The sequence below is a fragment of the Cavia porcellus genome, unplaced genomic scaffold (assembly GCF_034190915.1).
Source record: "Cavia porcellus strain 051 isolate PalLab524CR breed Dunkin Hartley unplaced genomic scaffold, mCavPor4.1 scaffold_5, whole genome shotgun sequence".
In the NCBI taxonomy this organism is placed as follows: Eukaryota; Metazoa; Chordata; class Mammalia; order Rodentia; family Caviidae; genus Cavia; species Cavia porcellus.
In genome coordinates this window covers 53,399,453-53,422,578 of record NW_026947488.1, presented here as the reverse complement: position 1 = coordinate 53,422,578, position 23,126 = coordinate 53,399,453, and the positions used below count along the sequence as shown (strand labels likewise).

General features: G+C 53.8%; 1 protein-coding gene across 2 annotated transcripts; it reads right to left on the bottom strand.

The window, feature by feature from the left end:
• Window positions 1-788: 788 nt before the first annotated feature.
• On the bottom strand, window positions 789-20,826 carry Gnai2 (G protein subunit alpha i2). Of its 2 annotated transcripts, XM_005006536.4 has the most exons (9): window positions 20,581-20,826; window positions 7,223-7,265; window positions 6,849-6,990; window positions 6,519-6,679; window positions 3,710-3,838; window positions 3,208-3,337; window positions 2,969-3,122; window positions 2,119-2,332; window positions 789-1,768 (listed from the first exon to the last, which is right to left on the bottom strand). In XM_005006536.4, the coding sequence occupies exons 1-8, from the start codon at window positions 20,696-20,698 to the stop codon at window positions 2,142-2,144; spliced, it is 1,068 nt and encodes a 355-aa protein (XP_005006593.1). In that variant the 5' UTR covers window positions 20,699-20,826; the 3' UTR covers window positions 789-1,768; window positions 2,119-2,141. The 2 variants fall into 2 exon arrangements, with proteins under 2 accessions (XP_005006593.1, NP_001166425.1); NM_001172954.1 differs by lacking the exon at window positions 789-1,768 and having other exon boundaries at window positions 2,142-2,332; window positions 20,581-20,698.
• Between the last annotated feature and the right edge of the window lie 2,300 nt (window positions 20,827-23,126).

The window sequence follows — 23,126 nt, the reverse complement described above, 5'->3', positions numbered from 1 at the left end:
TGTATTTACAGCCTCAGTCCCAAATGTATGATAACCATAGTGTGACCACCAACTGGCTATCTCGACCCCTCGGGTTTGATGCGGGAAGGTGATCTGGGCAGAGATGTTAAGCCAGAGCCTTGCAGCCCATTTGCTCTATCACCTGAACACTTCACACTTTCTGGGACTTTGGGTCTAGGAAGTCAGAGTCACCTCTTGCACAAAAGGCTGGCTGGACAGGTCATCCTTTAGAAAAACCTGGTTAAGAGTCAGCTCAAAGTCCTGACGGTACATGCTCGTAATTTTAACACTCAAGAGGCTGAGGCAGGAGGATCTCATTTGAGACTAGCCTGGACAGGGGCCAGGGATGTAGCTCAGTGGTGCAGCACTTGGTTCAGAGTTTGATCAGTAGTACCAGCCCCCAAGAAAGACTAGCCTGGACATCTTAAGTGACTTAGTGAAATTCTATTTCAAAATCAAAATAAAAAAGGGCTAGGGATGTAGCTCTGTGGAAAAGCCCACCGTCTAATACCCAGCACAAAAAAAAAAAAAAAAGAAAAAAGAAAGAAAGAAAAAAGAAAAAGAAAACTCAGTGAGCCTGCCAGCTGCTCTACAGTCTTGAAGGCTGCCCTAGACCCAAACCTGCAGTACTGAGATGAAGGCACATGGGTCCCAGTCTGCCTGTTGACCAGTTTAAGCACAAAAATGGAAGCCCAGGACCCTGCCCCAGCTGAGGACTGATGTTTGGGAAAAGGCATCCCAACATATCTCAACTCTGACTTTTGTCCCGAGTAGAGAATACCCAGCAGTTCTTGGTATTTTTTTCTTTCTACATTTTATTATTTCAAACCATGTGAACAATTCCATAAAACATGTGAAAAAAGCAAGGAAGTGTTCAACGCTGAAGGACCCAAGCCTGGGGCAAGGGCATGAGGGGCTGGGCCCCTCAGCAGGCAGCGGTGGTTCCTAGGTTAGCGCTAAGGAGCTACATTTGGGTTAATGGAGCCTGGGCCCAGGGCCGCTAGGTGGGGCCCTCAGTGACATTGGCAGTTGTCTAGAACAGCCCTTGGAACCCATTTCTGCAGAGCACAGGGCAAGGGTGCCACCCATGTGGGGCAGCCAGCAGAGGGACAGGTGTAAACACGCAGACACACTCAAGGCACAGAATCACTGGAATGGGGGTCAGGTGGGTGCTGGTCAGGATCTGACAGTTTTAAATAGATTTTCTCTAGAAAGTTTCTAAGTTTGCAGTTTTTTTTTTTTTTTCTTTACTTTCATTTTTTTAAAAAGCTATGAGAATGAGCAGGTGGACTTGTGGTCTCCAGGAATGGTGGCATCTCACGCTTCTTGTGCTTTTTCCTTTGGGGCCTCCGAGCAGTGGTGGGGGCGGGGAGGGCAGGAGGCTCCCTTGTAAACATTTGGACTTGGGCTAGGTCAGGGCTGGTGCTGGGCAAAGCCAGGGGTCAGGCTGGAGAAGTGGGTCCCCTCCAGACACAGGCCTTAGGAGACTTGGCATGTGCTCTCCTCCCCCCACAGAGTAAGACAATGGTCAAAAAACTAGAACAGATGCCCAGGAAGGGGCATCGCAGCCACTCCTGGTACCTCTGACCAGGCAGGTTTCAAACAGAGGCCTGTGGCCACCCTTCCCCTGAGTCTGAAGCTGAGGGAGGGGACAGGAGAGCTGAGAACAAAGAAGACAGAGGGGAGAAGCAGCCAGGGGGACAGGCAGGGAGCGTGGTCTTCTCGGCCCCATCTTCCTCAGGGGCTGTAGGAGCAGTTAGCGGTGGCCCTGGATATAGAGACAAACATGGCATGGATGGGGGCCAGGATGTGCTTCTTCTTCCTGCCTCCTCAGACAATGACCCTCTCTCCTCCTACCAGCAGCCTGGCATGTGAAGTGTTTTCTCTAAGAGACCCTGGGACAGGTTTCTAGCTGTCTGGATGCTGGGTCAGGCATACCTGTGCCATCTCCTCAGTGCCCTGTACCCACTGGCCAGCTGAGCTCCACTGCCCCTCCCTGCCATCTGAGGTTCACCACGCCCGCCTGGTCTCTCTCAGTCCCTAACCTCACCTCTTCTCTGGTTCAAAGGACCCACTTCTTTCTTCCCCAGCTCCCTGCCTCATCCCTCTCTAGCTCACCATCCTGCCAGGCCCACTGCCCCTCAGAAGAGGCCGCAGTCCTTCAGGTTGTTCTTGATGATGACATCGGTGACAGCATCAAACACAAACTGCACGTTCTTGGTGTCGGTGGCACACGTAAAGTGTGTGTAGATCTCCTTGGTGTCTTTGCGTTTATTCAGGTCTTCAAACTTACTCTGGATGTAGCTGGCTGCCTCATCATACTTGTTGGCTCCTGAGGGAGACACAGTGGTGAAGACTTGCGCTGCATATGTGGAAGGAGGCTCTAACATGCACAGCGAGGTCCTGGGCATGTGCGCAGACAGGTGTGTAATATGTACACATGTGTGCACAGGATGACAGTGTGTGTGCATATATATGCACACTTGTGTACATAATGTGGGGTACCTAACACGTGGAGGATACACCTGTGTGCACATGTTCAGGGGTACGTGTGTGTGAGAGAAGGCCCTGTGGGAGGGCTGGGGGGTGAACTCATAGTAGGATCTATCTAGCAACCACTAGGTCCTGTATTTGACATCTAGTGCTGAGAAAACAAAAAATAAGAGTCGGGCGTGGCGGCACATATCTGTAATCCCAGCATTTGGGGAGGCTGAGGCACAAGGATCCGCACAAGTTTGGAGCCAGGCTGGACTGCACAGTGAATTAAAGGGCAAGCTGAACTACACAGTGAGACCCTGTTTCAAAAAGCCAAAAAAATAAAAAAAATGGTGGAGAACGCCTATGTGTGCAGACCTAGTAAGCCCAAGTTAAGTGTCCTGCAGTGGTCAGCATTCTGTCCATAGAGGGGCACTCACAGGCTACCTGGTACCCACTGGCTCCTCTTGGGACAGAAACCACAAGAGCCTACCTGTGTACTCTGGGAAGCAGATGGTCAGCGGGCTGTGTGTGATCTTCTCCTCAAACAGGTCCTTCTTGTTGAGGAAGAGGATGATGGATGTGTCCGTGAACCATTTGTTGTTACAGATGCTGTCAAACAGCTTCATGCTCTCATGCATGCGGTTCTGGGGGCAGGACAGAGCTCAGTGATTGTCAACACCTGCCGCCCACCCCCCTCCCACTACCTCCAGTATCCTTTTGGCCTCTCACCATCTCCTCATCCTCAGCTAGCACCAAGTCATACGCACTCAAGGCTACACAGAAGATGATGGCTGTGACACCCTCGAAGCAGTGGATCCACTTCTTCCTCTCAGACCGCTGACCACCTACATCAAACATCCTACAGACACAGGGTCACCTTAGCTTCAGGAAAGGGAGCCCCACAGGAGGCCCACTGGCTGCACAGAGCCCTGCCTATGGGGCACAGCTGGCTTCCCAGAACCATCCGCACCTGACCACTTCACCCTGGTTCTGGGGCAGGGCCTGTTGTACGGCAAGGGGAGGGCAGGTTGTAGCCACATAGGGCAGGGTCAGAAGAGGCCATAAGCAGCTGGCAGGAGGTGGACACTGACTTACCTGGTAGAAAGGACATGCTTTCCTAAAACAGTCTGAGAAACATGAGAGTGGGACTGTAGGACACTGGGCCAGCCTCTCTCTGCTACCCCAAGGCTGGCAGGTGCTGCCCCTCCACCCAGCCCCCACACTTGCTCACTTGAAGTGTAGATCCTTGAAGGTGAAGTGTGTTTCCACAATACCCGTGGTCTTCACACGGGTCCGCAGCACATCCTGCTGTGTGGGGATGTAGTCACTCTGTGCAATTCGATCCAGGTCATTCAGGTAGCTGCAGGTAGACGGTGAGAGGGGCTGGGGGGGGGGGGTGTCCCGGCCTCCTTACCCAGACCTTGGGCCAGCACACAGTGGCCCATTATTTCATCTCCTACCTCCAAGGCAAAGCTCCTGCTGCTGCTGCTACTCCTCCCCATCCCCAGGGTTGGGAATGGAACCTAGGGCCATACTAAGTAAGAGCTCTAACACTGAGCTATGTTCCTAGTCCTTTTTATTTTGAGGCAGGATTTTGCCTAGGCTGACCTTGAACCGGCAATCTGCCTTAGCCTCCTGAGTAGCTGGGATTGTAGGTGTGCAGCATCACACTCAGCCTAAACCCTTGCCTGATTTTTTGTATCACAGCTCTGAAGAAGGAACCTAGTCCTTCACATGGACTGGGAGAAGGCGTGGCTCTGTGGTCCTCCAGCCAAGCCCCAGCATCCAGGGTCTAAGCTACAACTACCTTGGATTCAGAGTGTTGGAGCTACAAAGTCAGGCATGGTGGTGCACACCTATAATTCCAGCACTTGAGAGGCTGAGGTAAGAGGATGACCATGAGTTTGAGACTACATAGCAAGACCCTTTCTCAGAAAACAAAACAAAACAGAGTTTCGGAGCTACAGGTGAAGGGGGTAAGAGGGGACAAATTAGTCCTTCAGGGAGAGAGCAGGATGCTAATTGTGCAATTATGGCTCCCTCCCCAGAGCAGCCTGGTACGGTGCTTCCATGTGTAGCTGAACATGCTGGGGCCTGCCAGGCCCAGTGGGCACTTTGCCTAGCACCCAATAAAATGTGGGCTCCTCAGAGAGGGCACACACCTGCATGGTGGGTATCCCAGGGGCTTGTCATTACCAACTCCCCTAATTAGTATCAGTGGCACCTCTGTAGGGCCCAAGGGTCACTGTTGCTGCACTCTGGGGCTGCACCTGGCCTCCTCTGCTGCTGCTGCCCTCTACTGATGGCTTGCTCTTGGGCCAGGCCTGCTGCAGCTGGGCCAAACCAGGCCACAGGGAAATGATCTCAGGGACAGAACAGAAAAACAGGAAGGACCATGGGGCACTGTGACGCACACATGTGCTATGGCCTGCATGCCATGCCCCATGACCCCAGGCTGGATGTTAGCTTCTCTTCTGTCTTCTCAACAGGTGGGCTCACCCCAGGGACCCTCTATCCTACTGCAGTTTAGAAGACTCCTTGAAGAGGGTTGGGAATCCCTTTTCCCTGTGGTGTTCCCACCCATACCCCCTGCTGGGTGGGCCTGTCAAGCAAGAACAGAGCCTGTGGTCACTGCTGCACCCCTATACCTGGAATAGTACTAGGCATACAGTGGGGTACTTAACATTTAAGGAAAGAAACAACAGGGTAATAGAAAAGTGGAAAGTGGCCTTGCAGTGGCTCTAACTCCACCCTCCCTGACCACAGGGTTGGGGGACAGTGACAAGGCAATGGTTGACAGGCCTCCCTCCCAGCCCTTGTGACTCAGAAGCTCTGCTGGTGGCTGATCCCGTGACCAAGATCTGAGGACAGTGCAGCACTGAAGCCTGGAGGCCCCTCAGCATTTGGCCGGGATCCCACAGCTCCTGCAAGGGCGTACAGGACATGGCTGGGGGGAACAACACACTCACAAGGGAGGCCAGGCCACTTGGGAGGGGGCTGATAACGCAATGGGGTAAGGCAAGAGCCTCCTCCCACCCACACCCTTGGGTGGGCAGCAGGAGCCAGAGGGTGATCCACAATGGGGGATGGGAATGGAGGAAGACACAGGCCGAAGCAAGGGTAGAGTGCTGTCCAATGACTGTACATGTCCTGGAGCTTGTCTGCCCTGTCCCCTGTGGGATCAACACCCTGCATGAGTCTGACATGTAGCAGGGAATGTATGGAAGGAGTTCAGAAAAGTGGGCAAGGCCCACCAGGTCTAGTGTTGTCACACCTCTGGGCTCCTGCACTCCCTATAATGTCCCCAGCTAAGTCCATAGCTCTGCCTGGGCTAGCCTGGCTCAGAGCCGAGGTCCAGGCTCCAGCCTGTGCACACACCTGCTACCTTCAGACAGCCTTTTTTTCCCTTGCGGGTCCCTCGCCTGAACTCCTGTGTCAAGTGCAGCCCTGCAGCTTGCACCTGCCACATCTCTGACTAGAACTCTCTTTTTTTTTTGTACCAGGGATTGAATTCATGACCTCACGCTTGCCAGGCAGGCACTTATGCCACTGAGCTAAATCCCCAGCCCCGCCTGGAACTCTTTACCACCCTTCCTGTAAGTCTTCACTCTCCTAGAACAATGACACTCCCAGCTATAACTATTGGGGACCTGTATATTCATCAGTGTCTCTGGCAAAGAGCAAGTAGCAGCAAACATTCTCTTTGACATTTATGCGTAAAGACAGATAAGGTTCAATAGGCCTGAAAGAGGTACTGTTTTTGTTGGTACAGGAAATCAAACTCAGGACCCTGCACTTCTCAGGCAAGAGCTGCACCACTGAAGCTGTATCTCTGGCTAGAAGAGGTATTTATAGAAGCCACCATGTCTGTCATTCTTCCTGGCCTTTCCATACCATTGCGCCAGTCCATCTCTCTCACACCATCAAAGTCTCCTCAGTTAATAGCCACTGGGTTTCTAACCAGAGAGCCCTTTCCTCTGATCCAAGCCTGCAGTCCAACGTCCCTAGGCCCTGCCCAGCCCAGCCCCTGGAGCACTCACTAGGCAGCTGAATCGTTGAGCTGGTATTCTCTTGAGCGGCTGAAGCAGGCCTGCACACCATGGTCAGCCCAGAGCCTCCGGATGACGCCGGACAGGTCCTCAGGGAGCATGCCTTGCTCCTCAGCAGTGCAAGACAGTGCAAACAGCTGCCTGGCGTCGTCCTGGGCACAGCAGTGGTGGATGGTCAGCCAGTCGAAAGATTGTACCCTCACCCTGCCAGTCAGAGGCAGGGAGTCCTCTGGAATGGGGCCTAGGCTCAGGTAGTCTCAGGTTTTCCAGGACAAAACTTGCCCCGAAAACTTATTTGACTGGGGGTGGCAGTGCACATACCGCACGGAGGGGGTCGGCAAAGTCAATCTGCAGGTTGCCCATGGCCTTGACGATGGCCATGATGGACTGGATGGTATTGCTGTAGACGACCGCCCGGTACTGCCGACACTCCTCCTCTGAATAGCCATCTTCATGGATGATCCTGACAGCCAGGGGTCAGGAGTTAGGGTCCACAGGGAACAGAGAGTTCACAAGGCTGCCTGGGGCTGCTGGGGTCTGTAGGGACCTGCTTTAGACAGAGGGATACTGACCCCAACCCACTAGCACTTGTGGACAAATGGGTCTGAGACCGATGGGCCCCAACTGACCAGCAGTATAGGCCCAAAGGAAAAGGGGAAATCAGTTTGGAGCTGGCCTCTGTGCACGGCACTTACTTCATCTGTTTGACGATGGTGCTCTTCCCCGACTCACCAGCACCTGGAATAGAGGGCAGACAGACAAGGGATGCCCTCAGGGTCACTACAGGTGGGCCACAAGTAGCCTGAATGCCAGCAGCCCAGAGGCAGAACTCCCCCTCCAGGCAGGTGGCCCCTGAAATGGAGGCGGTGGGCTTGGGGCAGCTGAGCTTCCAGGGGTGTGACCGACGGACCCTACTGCATACATTCCATGGGAAACCCACCTCCCTAGGCCACTTCCCACCATGGATCCCTGCTGCCCCACACTGCCTGTCGTGTTCACAGACACTGGCTTCCCACCCATGTATCCAGGCCACCAATATGGCACTGCAGGCAGGTACCCTGCATACTCCAACAGAGCAGTAGCCTCTTCTCTCCACATCAAGGCTTAGATGCCAGGGACCCAAGCTGGGACACAGTGTCATATTCTTATCTCTTGGACATGATCCTGGCCCAAGGCCTGCTCTCTATTGTTTTGACAGGTCTGCCATGAGCAGATGGAGAATAGAACCGGATGGGCATGGGCTGTGGTCAGATGTACAAGGAGTCACACACACACACACACACACACACACACACACACACACACACACACCATAGAGTGACTCAGGTTTCTAAACCAATCTGCCAAAGCCCCTGCACCAAGTATCGTTGATTCTGAGAGGTTTGCCATCATTCTCTCGGACGTTTATCACAGCAGCCCCACAAACAGACAGTGTTTCTGCTCCCATTTTAGGGACTAAGACACTGAGGTTCAGAAAAGTAAACCTTGATTCAGGGCCATGCAGTCAGGAAAGAGAAGTGGATGCTAGGAAACATACGCCTGGGCCACCCTGCCTTCTCAAAATGTGTCTCAGAACTTGCAGGACCATCCTCTGGGAGACGGCTTAAAAAGACAGATTCTGAGCCAGGCGCGGTGGTGTACACTGTAATCCCAACACTATGGGATTAGGCAGGAGAATCCAAAGTTTGAGACCAGCTCAGGTAACTTAGTGACAGTAAGACCCTGTCTAAAAAAAAAAAAAAAAAAAAAAAGGAAAGGGCTGAGGACATAGCTCAGTATGAGTCCTGGGTTCAATCCTCAGTCAGTACTCCGTAGCTCAGTGGTATAGGCATCTAGCATGTGCAAACCTTGTTCATTACCCAATACCTAAACTAAAACAAAAACAAAAGGGGGATATTTCCAGATTTTCAGGTTCCTTCCCAGACATACACAGCCAGATCTTATGGCAAGGCCTCCTGTCATCTCTGGACCTTTGCTCATGCTGCTCCCTCTGCTTGGCACACTTACCCACCCACCATTCAGCATCCCATTTCTACTAAACAGCTCATCAGGGTAGGTAGCAGAATATGTGGGGAGGTCAGCCGGGGACCTGGAACCACCACCAGCATCCCTGGGACTAGTCAAGACCACCTCTGAGAAAGGTCTAACACACAAACTAACACCAGCAACTAACCTTCAGCAAACAAGCCAGCAAAGCTGTGAGGAGCACCCACTGTGTCCCTGATAATGATTGGACATTAGCTAGGCACCTGGATCTTCACAGCAGCCCTGAGAGGGTGCTTCCATCCTCACTTTGCCCATGGAAGGTCTCATCCCTATGTAGCAGATGAGCAAATAAAGACAAGAGAGGATGAGGTGGTAATCAGTCTCCTCTTCAGGTGGCCCACCATGCTCTATGCAGCCCATTCTAGAGCTGTCCTAAGTGACTTCCCCAGAAGTTGGGCCACACAGTCTCTGGGCCCAGTTACTCTGGTCACTGGGTTCACACCCTACCTGCCCTACTGCCCAAGTCAACTCGATAGCAACCCTAAGTGCACAGGCCTACATAGACACTGTCTCAAAGGCAAACAAATGCTACTAGGCACCTGACTATTGTAGGCACACTTCCCATGATGGCAGGGTATTGGGGTGGCACTAACATGTAGGCTCTAGACAGGCTAGGGTAGCGATTCCCTCTGTGGCTCCAGCACAGGGAACTGCAGCACCAGACACAGCACACTTTCTGGGCATGGGCTGTGGTCAGATGGCAGCATCCTCCCCACACTGGGTGGTACGTGGCAGAGTAGCCAGGATCCTTCATGCTGCATGGCTGTGAGGATTTGAAGAGGGCTTCAACATGTACCTGGGCAGAAAGGCTGGCAGTGGCCACTTGGCTCTTCTTTTTACTTGTCCATTGGAACAAGAGGAAGAAGGTTACCCTGGAGTAGAGGAACGACCAGGAGCCAGTCTCAGCTAGGACTGGGGCCCTCCCAGGAGAGCAGAGGCCAAGGATATGAATTCATAGGGAATGGGGTACCTTGGGTCTAGGTGAAGGCTGCTCCCCTTTTCTTTGTCTTTTTCATTTTTATCGTTACCAGGGATCGAACTAATGACTGCCTGCTTGCAAGGCAGGCGCTTATGCCGCTGAGTTAATCCCCAGCCCCTCTCCCATCCAAATTCTAACTAGGCCAACTCTGTTTAGCTTCCAAGATCAGATGAGATTGGACATGTCTAGGATAGTATGGCCAAAGACACATCCCTTTTTGTTACCTAAGACATCAGTTTGTCTGGCCACTGAGGGGACTCTTTTAGATATGTGGGCCTGTAGTGACTTTGCTCAATGATGGGAATGACTTCACAAGCTTTACATCTGATTTTCCTAGCAAAGCCAACAGGCACAGAGACCTGGTAGCATCTGAGTAAGCTGGCCGGGAGCCAGGATACTTGTTCCCTGACCTAGCCTGTTTGAAGTCCTACTTCCCTTTCCCCTTTAAGCCTCAGTTTGCCCATCAAAGGCCCCTAAAATTCCAACTTAGGGGGACATTCGCTGCTCTAGAGGGCTTCACTGGAAACAGATACTCCCCATTTGACAGGTGGACAAAACAGTCATGGCACCCCTATCTCTGTACTCAGGACAGTCCCTGTGTGCCTCCAGCAGCTATGACTCGGGCAGGAAGTAGTGAGAGGCAAGACAAGGGTGTGGTGCTGGCGCCTAGGCAGGAAGCAGGAGGACACCTGAGACAGTCAGGGTTATTGTCCCAGCAGCAATAGCAGGGAAGTGGGAACACATGGGGAAAGGGAGACAGGAGCAGGGCCACAGCAGGAAAGAGAAGGCAAAAACCTAGGCTCTCAGGTAGCCACAGGCTGGGTGTCTTGGTAGCTGTGGGACAGCAGTCTCACTCTGTACTCTCCAGGCAGGGCAGGGCCTGATGATCTGTCCCACCAGATAAACTGGCATCAGGCCCAGGGTGTGCCAGTACCCTGCTGATTCTGGGCACTCCGCTCTCTCACTCATCCTTGTGCCTTTCCCAGTGGATTCTGGATCACTGCAAAGATGGTAGGCTGGGGAGCACAGCCAACAGAAGGTGCAGGAGTTAGCCCCTCCTCCTGAAAAGGGCCCCATCAGGTGTTCCATCTCCAACTCAATGAGAGCAAAAGGGCCTACAGAGGTTCCCTGGGGTGGCCTTGATATTCCCACTGGGTCACATCTCTTCCCACCAAGGAAGACACCTCTGAAACCTGTGCCCTGTGGCATAGCTGCTGGGCCGGCAGGCGGGCAATAATTGCAGTGCACTGGGGCACAGTGGCTCTCTGCATCAGAACATCTGCTTCTAACTCGGAGGCCTTAAGTTCTGGAGTGGGAACAGATGGGGAAAGGGAGAAAGTACCGCCCCACCTGCCTGAAAAAGTTCAAAGGGCCTTGCGGTAGGAGGCAGGCCCACAGGCCAGCCAACTGATGCTGTTCTGGACCCCAGCATCCAAGTCCCTGCTACCTGTCCATCTTGGACCTTTGCTTCCTACATGAAGCTTTGACTGGCTGGGAGGATGTGGATGTCCTCTCTGGTCTGTTTCCCCTCTTCAGAAGCTGCCAAGCCTCAGGTGGCCAGCCGACCCACCTCTTGTCTTCAGATCCTCTCCCAGAGGGAGGTCCAAGCCTGCCACCCAGCCCTGCTGTACACCCATATCCTTCCTGAGACCTCTGTGAACTTCCCTCACATCCCGTCCTTTCTCTGGCCCCTTATCTGTGAAATGGCACAAGGCAGGAGAGAAGTAAGGATGGAGAACAAAGTTCTCACGGTGCCTGATACATAGCAAGCACACAGGTAAAAAACCATCACTATTTTTCTACCCTGTGAAAGAATACAGATTTCCTCATGCCTTTTATTCCCTGGACTCCATGCTGACCATGCTATGCTGGTCACTGTACCAGTTCTCCACAGAGCAGAATGCTGGTGGTGTCTTATTTTAGGGGAGCTTCTGAAGGCTTTTATATAAAGAGTGGGTATAGAGCAATGAACAGTGGTTAACAGGCAGATTAGAGCAGCAGGGGATCCCTGCTGAGACTTAGTGTAACCCAGATAGGAGTAAGAACCACTCACTCCACTGCAGGCTTCCTTCTTTGTTTCAAGTTTGTCACTTCCTTTCCACACATGTGGCACTCCTACATAACTAGGTCTCCTTCCTGCCCAGGCTGTAAGGACACCACACTGACACCACACTTAGCAGGCTGAATAAAGGCCTCTCTGAAGACAGCTCCGTGGCCAGCGGGCGCCCTAGGACACACAGGACTGAGGAGAGCAGACAATTGATGTGGCAGCTCCAGGGCAGAGATTTTCACAAGCAGCAAAGGCAGGGACCACAGTAGCCCAGCTATAATAACCCAAAGTACCAGGCGTGTCCACACTGCCACAAACCCTGAGGGAGCACAGTGGAGCAGAGCAGGGTAGGCCCTGGGAAGCCCACTCCAAAGGCAGCCCAGACACTATCTCCTACTCTCACCCCTAGAGGGTGCCCCATCTCCAGCCGCAGCCTGATCTGCCGGTTCCAGCAGTGACTCCCGCTGCCCCAGGTTCCCAGGCTTGTCCACCACTAGGGGGAGTAGTCAGCCAGAAACAAAAGTGCAGGCGCTGGGGGCTGGGCAGAGCTGGACAGTGTTTTGTTTCAGAATGGCAGCCTTCCCGCAGAGGGGTGCCTGGAGGAGGTGCCTAGACCTTCATTCATCACCTCCTCCTAGGGAACCCCCATCCAGCAGTAGTGCAGACTGCACACACTGGAACAATGGAAACAGGATGGAGGCAGAGGAGAGGGTCTAGCCACACAAAGGCCCTTCAAACCCCGCCCCTGGCAGCTCTTTCTTCCTCCAGGTGCTGCTCTTTGCCCCCCTCACTCCCTCCAAGGAGGTGGAGCACTGTCCTACACACTGAGTAGGACAGTGTGAGACACTGAGTAGGACAGGAATGGTGTGTGTGAGGGTCCTAGGATATGACCCTGAAAACATCAACAAACAAGACACCTCTCCCTCTCCAGTCTCTGCCCCTTGGGCTTGCTCCAGCAGCTTTCCAGGGCTCATGATGCACCATGGAAATACCAACAACCAGGCCTGCCGTACTCCTGGGACACAGGGCCAGCCTGGAGTAAGTAAAGGAGGCTGTGAGCAGAAGTTGGCCAAGCCCTGGGTCACACGATGAGCCAGGCTGCACGGCACACGCCTCTTCCTGGAAGCTTTTCACTTAAGGAATTCCTCTGATGTTCTCAAGGCACCCAATTAACTGTCACTTCTACTCACTGTAGTAGGTCCTGGATGAAGGGCCTAGAGCCTTGGTCTCAATGTTCCCATCTGTGACAATGCAGCATGACACACAAGTGCGTCAGCCCCAAGGCCTGCATTGAGTGCTTTCCTCAGGTCTTCACACTCACTTTAAACTGTGTTAGGGGCAAGAGGCCACAGGACCATGCTAGGAACTATGCCATCCTAGGTTCCAGCACTGGGCAGGCAGGAAGAGGACAGATCACACAGTGAGGCACTGGGCCTCTGGAAGCCAGGAGGATGCATAGTCTCTGCTTTTTGTAGGTCCTCCTGGCTCTGACAGGCATGGAAGCTACTCCCTGGCTCTCGTAGGCCTCTCTGGGTCCCTAATGCCCCTGCGATCTGGTCTGACACCACGGAAGGCGAGGTTCCTGCCACTACGATACTAATTCAGAGGCCAAGAAGCAAGTGGACATGGCCTCATGTGGGCAGCTCTCATGTGGGCCCAGATGACATTATAGCCACATTTGACTGACACACAGTAACACAGGTACCATGCATGCCCAGGACTGAGCTTGCTATAGGTTCACATTCCACTCACCTAGCCACCTCCCTGGGCATGGTAGCATACACCTATAATTCAGCAGCTAGGAGGCTGAGACAGGAGGGTCACTACAGCCTGAATTCTTTAGCAAGACCCTGTCTAAAAAGAGAGAAAAAAAAAAAGAAGGGAACAGTGAGGCACTAAGTTGCTGACTGTGACACGAACATCACTAAGAGGAGACATGGGGCGGGTAGAAAGACAGGAAGTAAAACAGGGGCAGCTACACGCAGGATAAGGTCACCCTATGGATCCCAGGCAGGTTTCTGGTTTTGAGTAGCAGATTTAGAGTTTTGTGTCCTACATCCTGGGGTGAAAGAGAAGCTGAGGTCCTTGAAGGCATACAAAGAACACACAGGCACTTACAGCATCTACCCCATTAGCTGTCCACCTTTTTTTCCCCCCTTTAGGCAGGCTCTCATTATGTAGTGCAGGCTGGCCTTGAACTGGCTTACATAGCCTAGACTGCCCTCGAACTCAGGTGATCCTCCTGCCTCAGCCTCCCAAGTGCTAGGATTACCAGTGTATGTCACCATACCTGGAACATGTTTTTGTTTGTTTGGTTTTTTGGTATGGAGAATCGAACTTACAACCTTACAACCGGTTGCCAGGCAAGTGCCTGTTCAGCTGAGCTAAATCCCTGGTCTGTTCAGGTTTTTTGAGACAAGGTCTTACCATGTAGTTCAAGCTGGCCTCAAACTCATGGCCATCCTCCTGCCCCTACCTCCCAAGTTCTGGGATTATACAGGCATGCTCCATCACACCCAGTGCTGACCATCATCTTGACTGACCAGTTCCTTCCAGCTGGGCAGATTCCCAGAGGCCACAGTGGCTGGGGCAGGTGCTCATGTCCTACCTGGCATCTCCATTTATTCAGCTTCCCCATCAGTGAATGAGTTTAATGCCAGGCTTAACTTCATGGGACAAAACAATACCATGAAGAACCCAGCTCCATATAACAGTTAAGGCTCAACCAAAAGCAGCTGCTGTTATGAGAGAAAACTGAGGTCCACTGAAGGCACTGCAGGCTCTGTGGGTGATGGTGGTGGGGGATCCTTAGCCTGAACTAAAAGCCCCTCTGTCCATCTCAGGCAGGGGAAACCCAGAGTGAGCTAATCCTGGGGCTTCTGCTCCATTTCCAGGCATTCATTCAGACTTCGGCTCACCTTCCGGCTTCAGTGGGCAATGGCCGCTCGGGAATCTCAGAGCAGTCTTCTGCCTTCCTGCTAGCACCTCCCCTCCTCCTGCCACTGGTGTCCCTTTCCCAGCCACCACTTCCTGTGGCCAAAAGAAGCACTTGGAATCCTTTCAGAGACACTTCACTACCTTCTCTAGAATCCCTGTCGCAGGAATTGCTGGAGCAGGACTAGGACAGAGCCACCTGAACTGGCCCCAATCCAGTGACTGCCTGTAGGGCAGCCCACAGGAATCAGTACAAAGATGAGGCCGGGCAGGTGTTCACCTCCTGGACCTTCCAGGTGGCAAAGCCCTAGGCAGCCTAGAACTCACACCTCCACATTAGCAGCAAGCAACCCTCTGGCTTCTTCCTCTTTTAGGCTCCTCCTCCTCAAGCTGCTTCCTCCTTTTCCTCTGATGTGGACACCACTTCCCGGAGAGGCACTGGCACGCAGACCTCACTGCCCCTCTGCATGGGCACAGTAGGTACTGTCATCCATGTCCCTTCCACACATCTGTGGCTACAACAGTCTTGAGGCCTCAGCATCCTCCAGGCATTAAGGATACCTTCTCCCCCAAAAGACTGAGGATCCTGTTTTAGGCTTTCACTCAAACTGGTCAGGTTCTCCCTTCTGGTGCTCAAGCAAAGGCCCAGCCCAGATGCTTGCTTATTCTGGTGAATTATCCACCACTCCTACCTCCCCCACTCTCCTCCCCTGCCCATGGCCTCAAGAAACTGCAGTTGGGTAAGGGTGGGGCTGGGGTTTAGTAAAAACAAGAGCTCCAGGCTGGAGGGGTTGGGTGGAGCTGAGCAAAGGAAGCCCCACCCCACACCTGTAGCTCAGGGCATCAGGTAATGGACACCTTCGAAAAGCCCAATCCTTTGCCCTCCCCAGGATACCTTTCTGCCCACAGCATGTGGGTCCCTTCCCCTCTCCACAGTGAACTCCAGGTTGGGACTGTCCCGAGGAGGGGGAAGATGACACCGCTACCTGGCCTTCATCCTAACCCATAACCTATCTCCTGCCTCTACCACCAGAGGGAAGAGAAAGCGCTCAGCTGGGTGGGGTCAGGAGGCACTTGACCCTCAGTGGCTGAGAGGGACTGTAGACAGTGTTTCTCCTATCCTGCTTCTGCCAGGTGACCACGTGGCTTTTATAAAGAGTCTGAGAGGAACACAGCCAGGGATTGAGATCATGGGCAGGGTATACGGGACTACTGTGTTCATCTGTGGTCCCAAGCACCAGTCCCCATCTCTATAGTGCCAGAGGCCCAGGGACCTCCTTGGAACCAGATCACACTCCACCCCAGCACTACTGTCTACCTGCTTGGTGGGCAAATAGACATCACCTCATCTCTCAGGTCTGAGCCAACTCAACAGGACAGAGCTCCAAGGAGGTCCCTGGCCATTTCCAGTCCCCACTGGCTCTCCAGATGCCAACACCAACATAACAGGTGGCTTCAGGGTCCCTGGCACAGCAGCCTTTGTCCCTCAATTGGTCTGACTTCCACCCTAGCCACAGAGGCAGCTACTCCCTGTCCTCCTCACCTGCATGGCTCTCTGTCTAGGATTCCATTCTGACCTGACAGGGATGTCCCCAAGGAACTAGTGTCTAGTGTCACATCTCCCACACTGGAGGGGGAAGGGGGTAATGGGCAGGAGCTGAGTCTAGTGGGCCTGGGGAAGGCCAAGCAGAGGGAGTCAGACAGGGCTCAGACACACATCCCCCCCCTCAGCGTGGGAGCTGAGTCCCTACGGTTCTGCAGACAAAGCCTCGACTGGCCTGGGGGAGGGGTGGGAAGAGACTCCAAGCCCAAAATGCCCCACCCCCATTCAAGTGCTAATGAGCTCCAGCCGGGAATAGAGGGCTGGGGGAGAAAATGTCAGTTTCGGAGGCCCACTTGGGTACCAGCCTTTCAGGCTCCACTGTTCTGCCACACCTCCAACCTTAGACTCCCCCAAGGACCTCTGAGATCCCAGGACAGTCTGTCACTTTACTTAGTACCAATTCTTTATACACTTTGGTCTCCCTACTTGCTGCGAGAAGCTGCCCAAGAGCAAAAGAAGTTTCCCTGGGATACCCATATTGAGATCAGGTAAGATGCTCAACTCTGCAGAACAACATCCAGCCTCTCACTCATTTTCTTCCCCGCCAGGATTTGGGGCACTGACCTCACAACACTCATGGCTGCCTAAGGGCAGCTCAGTCCCCAGGCTGTAGGGGGAGGGCAGGATCCAGCCAGAGCTTCATCTGAAGCAGTTTTCTCTCTGCCCTTCACTAAGTGAAGCCAGGATTGAAACCCAGGCCTCTGCGAATCTAGGGTGGGTCAGCAAGATTGGCGTTTCCCTCCAGGCCAGAAATATCCACTGAGATCTTGAGAATTCAGACCAGTTCAACAGTCTCAATGGCCTTTGGCGAGTTGGTGCCTCTGTCCCCACTGGTGACAATTTTCTAGGGGACCCTTCCTCTGTAAGGTACCTTTACAAATACCCTAGAATCTCCCTCAACCAGCCAGGATTCCAGGCTAGCCCTCTTACCCATCTGCCACTAGACCAGGCTCAAGTGGCAGCACAGGATTATATTAGTCCCCTCCCCAGGGATAATGTGGCCTCCATGGATGTGTTCAACAGCTTCATTGTTTCCACACATAACTTAATGCGCACCTTACAGTAAGCCAGCCCTTTGCTAGAGGAACACTGCGGGGCGATGCCACACAATTCCCTTTCTTGTCATCTGGTAAACTTACTTGATCCCTTGCTTTGCAAACCAGTGTGCTGACAGGTGGAGTGCCAGTGGCATGCCTCATGTCTCAGCCCCATGGCTCTCAGGCTGTTCTGGAGCCACCAGACTGTTGAGAAAGCATCTCTTAGGGAATTTAAAATCAGCTTGAGCTGGGACAAAGAATACAAAGCCATCTTCCCTCACCAACAGCTGAGTCCCTACTGTGTGCTGTGCCCTAGTACAGGCTGCAGGATGGGCAGCCAGAACTCTGCAGGGCATGGGTAGAGGCTGTCCCTCTCTCTGCCCTACACAGCCTGTGACAGGACCAGGAAGAAACAGCCTGAAGAACTTTTTTTTCTCAAGTGCCTGCCTTCCCCATCCTGGTCACTGACCTGTAAGACTTGGCCACCTGCTAACAGTATGCCAACCATCACCTCTGCCTTCCCAGCCCCCAAACCAAGTTCTGTGGATGCATTCTTCATTCACTGCAGAGCTGAGAGTTGCGTGCTAGGCACAGGAATGAAAAGGATACAGCCTTGACCCTGAAGGCACAGTAGCAAGCTAGGGGTCATGCTCAAATGAAGGAAGCAGTGGTGCTCAGAGTCATCGATGCTTCATTGGACTCAGCATTACAGAAAAATCCATCAGGCAGGGAATGCTACAGACAAAGTGCCTGAGAAAGGCAGAACTGCTATACTATGCTCTGAAGTCTGCCTGGAGCCCACTGTCCCTCCTTTCTCTGTGAGGCTGGCCACCAAGACCCCAAATCCCACCTGGTCCTGTCTGGGTAGGGGTGGGAGAACTCTATAGAGGGAGAATGGTATCAGCTCCTCTGTTTCCCTCACCAAGCTCCTTCTGCCCAGTGTGTATCACATCTGCCTCTGCCCCAGTGACAGTGACTGTGCCTGCTAGCTGGCAAGGCTACCGGGAAGGGGAGGGAGTCAGGGTACAGGCAGGGCAGCAGGCGTGGTTCTAGCCTAGGGAAGGTTGGCACTTGCCCAGCCTGAGTCCCGTTGTCTGGACAGAGTTTCCCGCTAAATGGGACAGGCGCCCAGAATTCAACCTCCCACAGTTGGGTTCCCATCCCCACCTTCCTCTTGGATGGGTAAAGGGTGGCTCAAGCCTGGACCCCTCCCCAGGCAACTACAGCACAGACTGGTACCTGAGGACTGGGTTCTCAATTTCAGGCAGAACTTGGTCTCCCAATCCATGCAGCACACTGTCTACAGGGTCTTACCCCACCCTACATCCCCAGCAGGAATCTCCAGGAGGCTCCTGTCTGTGCCATCCTTAAGCCCCACTGATCCTCTGGACCAAACCCAGGAAGCCTGTTTCACAGAGCAAGCAAAGGCCCGATGAGCAGGACACTAGGCTGGCTACTACCAGCCCAGTGTAGGAGGGGTTGCCAGGTCCCACCTGGACAGACCCAAAAGCTGAGCTGGGCTCCAAGAGGCAGGCTTGTCCAGATGGGGAACCCTTCTAGTGTCAGGGCACAGGAAAATCAGCTGCTATGGTCCTGCGTCTGTCCTACTGTCTCCTCAGTCTTCACAATAACCATGATCAGCCTGGGAAAGGACTGGCAAAAGGCTTTGCTCTGGGCACTGGGAGACAGCGGTCCCGGAAGTGCCCTCCCCAGGCCCAGCAGCAACGGGCATTCCGTCGCGTCCACACCCACTCACTGCCTGCTGCACTCACAGCAGAGACAGGAAGAGGCAAGCGCCCAACGCAAAGCAGCCCAGGAGGCTGGGCCGCCGCCCCTTCCCGCCCCTTCTCTTCCTCCCTGAGGCAGCAGCGAAACGGATGCCATTTTGAAACCTCCGGGGCTGTGCCCGAGGCCAGGCCTGCCGGGACAGTCAACAGATGGGCACATAATGGACATACAAGCTGTCCCTCGGCCATAGGCCCAGTAAAAACAGCCCTACTTTTCACAGCCTGAAGGCCCTAAGGCAGCTTGGGAGCTGAGGGGCCACACCCCCACTTACATACTTTTCAGCCTACAAAGCTGCCGCCGGGCCCCTCCTTCCCCCAACCTTGGGACCCCTCAAATCAGGCCTCCACTGGGAACTCCTCTTGTTCCCAAGGGGAAGCCAGACTGGGAAAATCACCAAGCCTTCCGTCTTTGCAGAAAACCAGCTTGTATGCTCCAAGGCACACTGGCCCAACCCTGGCCCCTCATTCAGGAAGCCCATCACTCTCTTACAGGGCTTTGAGATCCAACAGGCCCACTCACCCTCAAAGCCACATCCAGGCCTTTCAGTCCAGAAAAGGGACAGGAAACTCAGCACCCTCAGCAGATCTTCTCTGTTTGCCCACAGGGGCAGCAATATGTCGGCTGTCTCACCACTTCCACTTCCCCCCATCCCTCTAACAGCCACCATCTTCCCTGGCCTTGGAAGTGCCACAACCCTAACTCCTCAACACTCCTCTTTACTTCCCAGATTGCCCCTTAATCAGCCCAGGCAGACCTTCAACACTGGAAAATATACTCCCAGGGAGTGGGTCCTCTCAGGGAAGGCTGAAGCCTCGGCCCCTCTCCCAGGGCGACCAATGGAGCTTCAGGGCACCCTAGCCTAGCCCAGGCCCACTCTAGTCCCCCTTCCCGTCCTCCTAGCCTGGCCTACCTGGTGTAGCAAGGGGGGTGGGATCTGGGGAAGGCTAGAGTGTGGCAGAGGACTTAAGGGAGGACCAGAGAAAGGTTTGAGAGTGATGTCTGCCAACAGAGACCTGGTGGGGCTCTGAGTGGTTCCTGCTGGACAGAGCTCCAGGGCAGTTTCCCATTTGAGAGGTCCCTTGGGGTCTAAGCAAACAGGTGAAGCACATAGATTCAAGACTAGGGATAAGGCCCAGAAGGAGGAGGGAGTGGACAGGGACCTGCAGAGGCCCGGGTGACGTTCATGCAAAAGGGAATAGGGGAAACAGGTGGGGGGAAAAGGTGTATCCTGGGAGTGTGGGCTACACAGGGTGCTGAGGTTTGGGTAGTCTAGGAAAGGAAGGACAGGCAGAAGCTCTGAAGTTCTGTGAGGCTGCCGAACAAGGGTGGAGGGCCACACAGGGTCTAGGCAGCTAGTGTTAGGACACTACTGCTTGGGTTTGGGTTCTAGAATGAACTGAAGGTCTGAGTGAGAGTCTGGCTTAAGATTCGAGGTCTAGACCAACTCAAATGTCCCACTCTTATTTGGGGGTTATAGCCAGACTTGGGAGGGGGGTTCTGAGCCCAGGGATGGAGTCTAGACTCAGCCTGGGAACTGGAAGGCCTTTTCAGGGAGGTCAAAGTCTTTAAGGATTCAGGCCAAGAATCAGAGGTCCCAGATACCGGCGCAACCTCACCTAACAGAAGCAACTTCACCTCCCGCGCCGCCTTCTCGCCGTCCTCCCGCAGGTTCTTGTCGATCATCTTGGAGCGCTCGGCCGCCGCCTTGTCCTCGGCACTCACGGTGCACCCCATCCCGCCGTCCGCCGGCCCGGACCCCGCACGGCCCACGGCCTGGCTCGGCCCCGCCCGACCCACTCAGCTCCCAACGCAGGTCCTGTGCAGACAGCTCCGGATCTGCAGTTCCGAGCGACTGCGGGAGGCGCCTTCCAGGCCCGGCGCGCACCGACGGCGGGGCGGGCCAGGGGTGGGGCCCAGACCAGCAGAACTGTGACTGGGCCGGGGGCGGGCTTGAAGGAAACCTGAGCCTGGCTATTGGCTTGGGGGCGGGGCGGAGAGGGGGTATTCAGGCCCACCCCGGCTGGGGAGGGGTTGGGGGCGGGGCGCGCCGAGCGCAGGCTTTAGCCGCAGCGCGACGCAGGGGTCCGGAGCAGGGCAGGCCGCGGGCCAGGCCGGCTGCGATTGGTGAGGGATGCTTGGCTCCGCGGGGCGGGCGGATTTCGTAGCCCTAGGGTGGAGACACTAGGCCCTCGCGAGCCGAACCGAGAAGAAACCAGTCCTCAGAACTTCGGGGAGTTGGACGGGTAGGTTGGAGGAGGCGTGTCTTCATCACTTGTTAAAAGTTAATGAACCCAGTAAATTTGTTTTGGGATTTGCTGAGCTTAGGAGGCGATCAGACCACCTAAATTTGCCCTCTTCTTTCTCTGAGTTGCAGCAAGTAAAAAACAAAAGCAGTCGATTGCCATGTTTACATTTTGTCTAGGCTGTTTCCCTCAGAGGGATGCCCTTTCTAGTAAACCAAGACTTATTCAGCCTTCCCTGGTCTGTTGAAAAGCATTGTCCTCCAGGCAGCCATCCTGGACTGCAGCCAGGAGCCTTGCAACCAGGACTAAGAGGGAAAGAAAGCGTCGCTGGATTTGTGGAAACAAAAGTCACTATAATATTCGTTTGTTTTCGTTTTTTTTGAGGCAGGGTCTCGCTTTGTAACACAGGGTGGCCTCAGGTATCCCCCTACCTCTACCTGCCCAGTAGTAGGATTATAGACGGGGCCTGTACCACCATGCCCAGCTAAAAGTCACTATGACTTTATACCTGTCCCTTCCATAGTCTGTCCACCTATGGCAGTGGCTTCGTTCACATATCCCATCCTCTAGTGACCTGTCCCAATTGGGTAGTGGCTACAACCCCAAACTCGAGCAGAAGTGGAGTGGAGGAAGCAGCCTTTCTAGCTGAACATGTCAAATCTTTTTTTTTCCTTGCAATACTAGGCTTGAACTCAGGGCTTTTGCCGTCAGGTGCCTTTCCGGCTCTTTTTATTGTTTATTTTGAGACAGAGTTCACGAAATTGCTGAGCTGCCCACCTGGGATCCAACTTGTCCTCCTGCCTTAGCCTTCCAGAATGCCAAGATTATAGGCGTTCTCCATCATGCCTAGCTTTCACATCTTGATCTGCTTTCCAGTGGGAGCCCACAGACCCACTCTTAGTTGGACATTTGAAGGGTCTGCTAATGTCCTGTGGGCCCCAATGCCATGAGCCCAGGATGCCCCATCCCAAAGACAAGCAAGTTCCCCAAAGGCAGCAATACTGGGAGTTTGCCAGCAATACTGGGTGGTTCATAGTCCCCTACTGAGTAACAGTCTCCCCTCCTTACTACCTCGCCACATACCATATTCCACTGCCTAGTCTGCAAACTGCCTGCTTTCCCTGGAATGTCTGTGTATCCCTATTTCAGTGTCTGTCTTGTACTGGTCTGTAATCCTTCAGTGGTTTTCCTAGAGTTCCTCCTGCCCAAACCAAAGTTTAAGCAGGCCCTGCCATGGGAATACAACCAACAAGGCAAAAAGATGTAATGTAAGGACACACATAGAAATATGCCCTATACACCTGCCTATAGGTCTAACCTGCAACAATGCCCCAGATCCAAAGGACACACTATAAATGTAGACAGACACAGCTAGGAGCACACTCTGTCCATGTACAGATTGCAAACCCAGCTTCAAGGCAGACCCCTTCCCTCCTCCCCACTCCACCCCAGCTGGAGAGTTTCCGCTCCTCAGCCTCCCCAGCCTGCTCCTAGCAACAGCCAACAGCTCTCTCAGTTGCCAAGCAACAGAAAGAACCTGTCAGCCCTTTGGAGGCCCAGCTTGAGGGAGGTGGGCAGGACTCAGACCCCAGTCTATGAAGGTGGGGCAGGGTGGGGCCACTAGGAGCCATGACCTCTACCACAAACAGAACTGTGGTTCTTGCACTCTTCCCAATGGCCAGTCACTCATTTCAGTCCCAAGCTTTTTCTTTCCAGGGAGTCCAGCAACCCATTTGTAACCCTCAGGCTGTTCCATGGGATCCCTAGTGCTATGGCAAGGCCTCTGCCGGCCACTCTAGTCATATACTTCCTACACCAGATGCTCAGAACCCCTCAGGTCATCTCCAGCCCAACCTCTTTCCTGACTGCTGGCCCTGTGTGCACCACCGGTCTGTAGTTCTGAGGCACCGTAGGTGCCT